General features: G+C 40.5%; 1 protein-coding gene across 1 annotated transcript in view; it reads right to left on the minus strand.

Annotated features, from left to right (window-relative positions):
* Nucleotides 1-4,340: 4,340 nt before the first annotated feature.
* The window catches only part of krtcap3 (keratinocyte associated protein 3), a 3,481-nt gene continuing 867 nt past the window's right edge, over nucleotides 4,341-6,954 (minus strand). Inside the window, exons 2-6 of the mRNA XM_070909811.1 lie at nucleotides 6,442-6,626; nucleotides 5,735-5,794; nucleotides 5,443-5,640; nucleotides 5,095-5,229; nucleotides 4,341-4,837 (exon numbers count right to left, since the gene is read on the minus strand). Of these exons, the coding sequence (XP_070765912.1) occupies nucleotides 4,763-4,837; nucleotides 5,095-5,229; nucleotides 5,443-5,640; nucleotides 5,735-5,794; nucleotides 6,442-6,626 (653 nt within the window). The 3' untranslated portion in view covers nucleotides 4,341-4,762. The remainder of the gene's footprint in view (nucleotides 4,838-5,094; nucleotides 5,230-5,442; nucleotides 5,641-5,734; nucleotides 5,795-6,441; nucleotides 6,627-6,954) is intronic.

The following is a 6,954-nucleotide window of genomic DNA, read 5'->3' on the forward strand; positions in this document are numbered from 1 at the left end:
TCATGAATCCTCTTCCAACAGGTGGTTGCATCTTAATGTTAGACATGTCTCCACAGTGGCTCAGACTGATGACTTTATCATCGCCCAGACAACCACGAGACAGACCTGAAGACATGCAGGAATTGTTTTAAGGCTTCTTAACATTTGAAGCAATTGAGTCCATCTTAAGTGTCAGTGGTGGAGGAAAAAGCGAGAAATCCACAAGCCGAACAAAGACTCTGTATGTTGCTCTTTGTGTCAATCTTCGATTCACCACCTATTGCAGTATATGCTTGAGGTGTCTCAGTCTGAATTGTTCCTCATTAAAAAAACATTATATGGTTTCTCTCCACCTCCTGGTAATCCCCTGGTCAAGGACAAATTCCCCTTGCTCCATCCTCAAACTGAAAGCATGTCCCTGAGATAATAGCTCCACCATCAGCCGTCTGCTGGAGGTCTCCTCTGGGTTGCTGTATGTATCTTTCTTCCACTCAATTTGTTTTTGTCTCCTCTCACGCTATTTCCAGGGGTGTTTGAAAGGAAGCTGAGCCCAAAATATGTAATTTTCCTCCAAAGGATTTCACAGATTCCTCTGCAAAACACAAAATCCTGTCTTTCACATTCAATTGCCACCTGGGAGTGGATCCATCAAGCCGGTCCTGCAGGTTTAAAACACACAAAGAAGAAAGGCCTAATGGTCAAACAAGCAGAGTGGGCTTGCTTAGAGTAAAGCTGAACTGTATCTGGTATAGTCTCTGATCAGCCACACCCTTGTCCCTATAAAATCAGGATTAAAACATCTGATTAAATCAACACCAGTCCATTCGGTGGTAGGGAGGCATTTCTGAAAGCCCTGACAAACTGTGTGTTAGCATACTTTTAGCAAAAATTGCCTTTGAGCACTAAATTAATCTATAATGTTAAATTGTCTTAACATATGGGCGTTTTGTCAGCGGGTCACACACAGTTTATGTGGCAGGCTACTGAAAACATGTTGAAAGCAAACCGCGACAACTAGAGCGGGTTTGAAGCCGTGAATGTGAACGTTACACCTGCGGATGATCAGACACTCCCCCACTCTCATGTTTGTGTGAGGTTGGCCGGGCAACAGTAGCGTTCCCCTGCGATGTTTCACACTCTGCGAATCGGTGTGTTTATGGTTGACTACTCAGTGAACTTTAGAAATAAGCGAGGGTACTATGCTATTGAAATAAAGAGCAAATAAAGGTGTCCGTTTGTCGAGTTTTAATTTAAACCTGCGTCAAACTGCTCCCAGTCGACCGTTAGACACGAGCTAACTTGCGTGTAACCCCAGCAACACTGATCGCTAGCTAGCGTTAACGTTACATTGATACCGTTAAATTGTACTGAACACCTCTGTAACGTTACCCGGCGGGCAGTTAATGTTACAGGTCGCAGCCCTTAACGTTAGCTCTCTTTTAAGGAGAACCTGGTCAGTTTTAGAAAGGACAAACCTTTTTTTTTTTTTTTTTTTTTTTTAAAAAGGTAGGCTTCAGTGAGGCATCTACGCTGTACTAAAGAATCACACACAGTGACACGCCAGGATCTCACCGAGAGAGCGTATCAATCTTTGGAGCTGTGTGTGTGTTTGTCACCGCAGTGTCTTCAGCCCAGCAGCGCGCTATTTGTGCACGAGATTCCTTTAAAGCATTTATAGCCGATTGTCTGGCTTGCCGACAAGAGTGAATTAAATGACTCGCACAGTTCCTGTCTAACGTTACAATTACAAACGCTTTACCTTGTGTGAAGAATAACGAGAGTCTCGGGTGCTGCTCGGCTCCTCCGGCTCCGCTCACTGCAGTACTTCGTTGTTCCGCTGTTTGCAGCTGGTTGCCTGCAGCGTGCAGCCGATACATCGTGGCCGCGGATCCATCGTGACCGCGCAGACACGACATGATTGGCCCCACTAGACGTTGCATGCGGTTGTGGGCTTACTGTATATATGTATTATATATATAAACGTATAACAATTCTGATAGACACGTGTGAGGGGTATTTGGTGGCGAGAGCCCTATAGAAACGTGACATGTGTATTTCATTGTAATAAAGGCGAAATGGACCAAAAATCAGATATGATTTTAATTATTATTCACTATTTGTTGTCTTAGCATCAATAACAATCAAGACAAAGACTAGGTAAGTAACTGTGTGTGTGTGTGTGTGTGTGTGTGTGTCCTGGATGCATGTGGGGTCTTGAATTGATTTCTCCCTGGTTAAAGGGGGTGATATTTGTGAATGTTAATTATCATATCCACCTTAATTTGACATTAAAACTCACTCCCTCAGGGGCTAGGGGCTAGGTGCAATAGGGACAGCAGTCTTCCTGTAACAAAGATGTGAACTACAATATATGATGAGCAGGCAAAACTAAAAGCAAGAACGCATCTACAGTTAAGATTATCAAAAATCTTTATTAAAAGGTATACATTAAATGTATATACTGCTAAAAACCATAAAGCAAATAATGAAATGTACAGGACATCCACATTTGTCAATCAGGCAGCTGATGTTACAAAATATACACCTTTAACACCTGTAAGAGAGTTTACAGCTACGCTGAGTCAGGAGGACAGATGAGCGATGACACTGGTTTTCTCTTGTTTGGAAACAACTATGCAACCACCAAAACGTTTAGATTATGCATTTAGCCTGATAAGTGCACTTTAATTCTGCCATCAATCATTTTCATCTCCTATTGCCAGTATGTCAATATGTGAAACATTAATGCATTGATGTACGTTAAGTATATATACGAATTGCCACATTTTATTTTGTTCTGGATCCATTACGTTCACTGACAGAGACAGAGCAGAGAGAGGGAGTCAGTTCAAATCGATTTCAAGAAAATAACACAATAAAGCTCTCATTTTATCCCTGATAATCTAAGTAATAATGAATAGCCTTTCACAAATTAGAGATTTGCTAATGTTATTAATCAAAATGAAAATATGAATTTAAATAAAAAATGTATAAATGGACTGCAGTCTACGTAAACCTCAGCTATGGGAGATCCATTGCTTCACAGGGAACGATGTCCTCAAAAACCAACTGATAATGCACTCAAACATTTCAGAAAAGCCATAGTTTCTGAATACATCATTAAATATCACAACACACAACTTTGCTTGAATTCAGTTGATTTGTCACAATAAGCTTGTCTGCAAGATCTATACTCTTAACTCATATTCATCTTGTGATTTCAAATACAAATTTCAGGAGTCTACAGTGTGACATCAGCGTCAGCACTATGTCAATATTTATCCCTTACAGCCTCAGGATTAGTACTGCGTGCTATGATCCCCTTCCACACAATTGAGCACGACGCTAGATTAACCGTTTCATGGCTGATCTGATCTTCTCTGACGTTGAGTTGTGGGGGGGTCTGTGCCTGTGCTGAGGCAGCTGACCCACATACTGGTTTAACCTCTTAATATGACCCCACTTAACATTCAACCACAGTATACTGTACATACACAAATGCACTCAGTCCAGATTATTTTCAATCCAAGGGGTTCAGAGCATCTTTCCTAAAACATCCTGTTTATAAATGATTCTGCATTTCAACAATCTAAACATATGACTCATGACGATATGAGACCTACTGTAACTCTGGGTCCATGTAGAAAAAAAGATTTAAATTTGCTATTTAATTTTCATCATTCTCTTGTCATTATTTTACTGCGTATGTCTTAATAGTGGCAAAGGCAACAAAAAATGTATATAAAGCATATTTTTGTGAATTTTCTTTATGAAATTCACTAAATTCTAGCACAAGGCAGACAAATAATAATGTTTGTCAAGGACAAATTAGAAATACAAATGAATAAAATGCAATAAAAAAAGAAACAAACATATAAAATGTAGTACAGTGGCTGTATCTGTGGTGTGTTCAACTAGTCAATGGTTTACCTACAACATTAAGCCACAGTGGAAACTCTAATGAACATGACTGCAGTCATCCGTATAATTATCTAATAATACAAACTATTTTCAAGAAGTGAAATTTAACATGTCCAATTTAGTTTGAAGCCACATACTGTATCTACATAGTACTAAAGATTATTTGATGTTTTATAGCAAACAGATCACACAGTTTACATGATGTGACTCTACTTTACAGTTTACCAATGTGCTTAAGCAGCTAGCATTAAACATAGTTATCTGTGGGCATTAGACTTGTATGTAGGCAAACATTGATGAGTATAATTGGAGTGGTTTAGAATCTGGACAAACAGTAAAATACTAAAAACATTTCGAACAATAAAACACGTTTTGCTGAAATGAGAGTTCATACAAGCTAAAATAGACCTTAATTCAGCTATAAGATATTTTTGCTAGATTCTTCATAAACAAAGGTTCCTTCATACTGAAAGACATGCTTACCATGACATATTTGGTGTTACTGAACCTAAACAGTAATGTAGGGATACTGATAGGACTGCATTTATGTCTCACTGTAGATTCCACACACGTACATGAACACCGAATCCCAATAGCTGCACAAAAAGATCTGCACCAGTTTTTTTTTTTATGCGTCACTGTAAATTAATTTACCATTGATGGATTTCATCAGGTACAGATGCACTGATAAACAGTGTGGTTGGGAAACGAAAGCAAATAGCTTCTTAAAACTGATTTAACTCCTGTTCCAAAGTGAGACTCACCCAGCTGACTGAAGGTCTCAATACAGGTGCAGGGATGCCTTTTGGGATTTAGCTGTGCTTGTCTACACGGAGTGGTGTCCTTCCTGCTTTTTGTTCAGTTAGGCACAGTTAGGGTTCAAGTGCTGTCCAATCAGGCGTTGACTGTGGGGAGAGCACTGAGCTTCCTCCTCCAGCTGGAAGAGGGAATAGAAGGACGTGGTCTGTGTTAAGTTAAGGGGGTTTGTGGGTTATTTTGACTTAGAAGAACAGAGTATGACAGACCCAGTGGGAGTAGATAAGTGTGGTTAAGTTATATCTGGGTTTGAGTTAGAACAAGTGTGTTTGTGTGAGTGCACGTCTGAGTCAGACAGAGATTCAGATAGACACGCACCATAGTTACACCCCTCAAGCATACCCACCCGCCCCCACAAAGACACACACACCCACACACCTGCTCTTTGATGTAGTTGTTCCCACAGGGGCCCAGCCCTCTGAGAGCCAATCCAACGATGAAGCACCAGACAGACAGGCCAGCCTCAAACGCTGCCAACATAGCACAAGGGATCCACAGTGCCAGGGTGGTGTCCTGGGAGACAGGAAGTGATGGGAACCAGGAAGCGAAAGTGTGAAATAAAGTAACATTACGAGGTTGAACATTTTTCCAGTGATGCTTTTATGGAATCCCACGCCTCAAAGTTGCAGCTTGAATTTTCAAAGTGCAAAAAGAAAAGTGCAAAAGGATGGAGTGAGGAGGACATTTTTAAAGAGAGGGAAATGTAAGAGGAAAGTTCAGACTCACATAGATTCGTGTTGTGTCAAACGGGCATCTGGCACTGATAGGTGACCGAGGGTTGATGGGCACCTGTGTGTCATTGCATCCCAGCATCAAACCCTGCCCATTGTGGGCAACAGTGACAGTAATAGCCAAGAGGAGCCCAGTGCAGCATGCTGCTGAGAGCAGGGCGTTCAGGAATGATGCAATAAGGAGTCCTACTTGCTGGAGACACAGAGACAACATAGTGTAAAAAACAGAAGGCGGTAGACACACAATGAAAACCTGAAGTGATTGTATCAGTAAATTAAATTCTTACCAGTTTTAACACATGAAGGTTCTTTGACACCACAATGGCAATAATCCCAGTGGCAATGCTCTGTAAGATTCAAGACAAGATGATTGTTTCAGCTTAGCATTGCTTTGGCACGGAGTTGGGTTTATTAAATTATGTGACACAAGTAGTAATCCTGGCCCCAAGGATGTGAGGCTGTATCTTTCATTCGGGTGCCAGACTAAGAAAACTTGTTTAACTAATGACAGTAAGTGAGAAATCACCAGTGGAAAGCAGTAACTTGTCTGTATTACCTGTACACTGTGTAATACACTGTGTAGAGTACATGGTATGGAGTACATTTCAAAGGAATGTGACATTAACACCATCTCATCATCAAAAGCTGCCAGTTTATCTGATACTTCCATGTAATGAAGTCTGCCCTAGGGCAACTAGTGACTGGTTTAAAAAAAAAAAAAACAGCTCCCTTATAACAACAGGCAAGTTCAGTCTTGATTGCTGAGAAAAATACACAACACGAACTGAGCTAACCACTTATGATGTTAACTGTAGGCGAATACATATGTGTTGTTATGAAGCACAAAACACTGAAAGTCACAGGGCTAAATTCAACATTGCTATTCATGGTAAAATGTTCTGATGAATATACCAAGATTGCTTTGCTTTTGGAAGCCCCTTGGTGCACACTGCAGACTGCTGACACTGAAAACAAAGGATGAACACTGACTCACCAGCAGGCCAGAGGTGACAGAGATGATGTTGGCTGCAGTGTATTCAGTGGTGATTTCCTGGCTGGGTTTGGAAATGTGGCGGAGGACGTTGCCATGGACAATAGCTCCGAGGATGAAATTAATATGGCCGACCAGGATGAGAGTTAGCCCCTTTTTCATCAGCCTCCTCGGCCCTTTGTCCTTATCTGGATGACAGAAATACAAGAAATACTTAATAGAGCTTATATCAAAATAACATCTGCAAAATTGCCTGAGTGAAGCTTGAAAGTGGTTGGTTAAAAGGGCTATAAATTCTGTGTTACCTCACACCCATAATGTAAACAGAGCAAAAACTATCTTTTACTATCACAACACTGCATATTTCTTCATTCTGTGTTAAAACCTCATAACTAATACTGGATTTTTAACTAATATCGATATTTGACAGTTTAAAAAGTCCAATAACGATATTTCATCCATGAACAATCTAGATATGGATCCCTTTGTTTTTTAAAGGATTGTGACCAAAAAGCG

Source organism: Enoplosus armatus, chromosome 1, assembly GCF_043641665.1.
Source record: "Enoplosus armatus isolate fEnoArm2 chromosome 1, fEnoArm2.hap1, whole genome shotgun sequence".
NCBI classification, from domain to species: Eukaryota; Metazoa; Chordata; class Actinopteri; order Centrarchiformes; family Enoplosidae; genus Enoplosus; species Enoplosus armatus.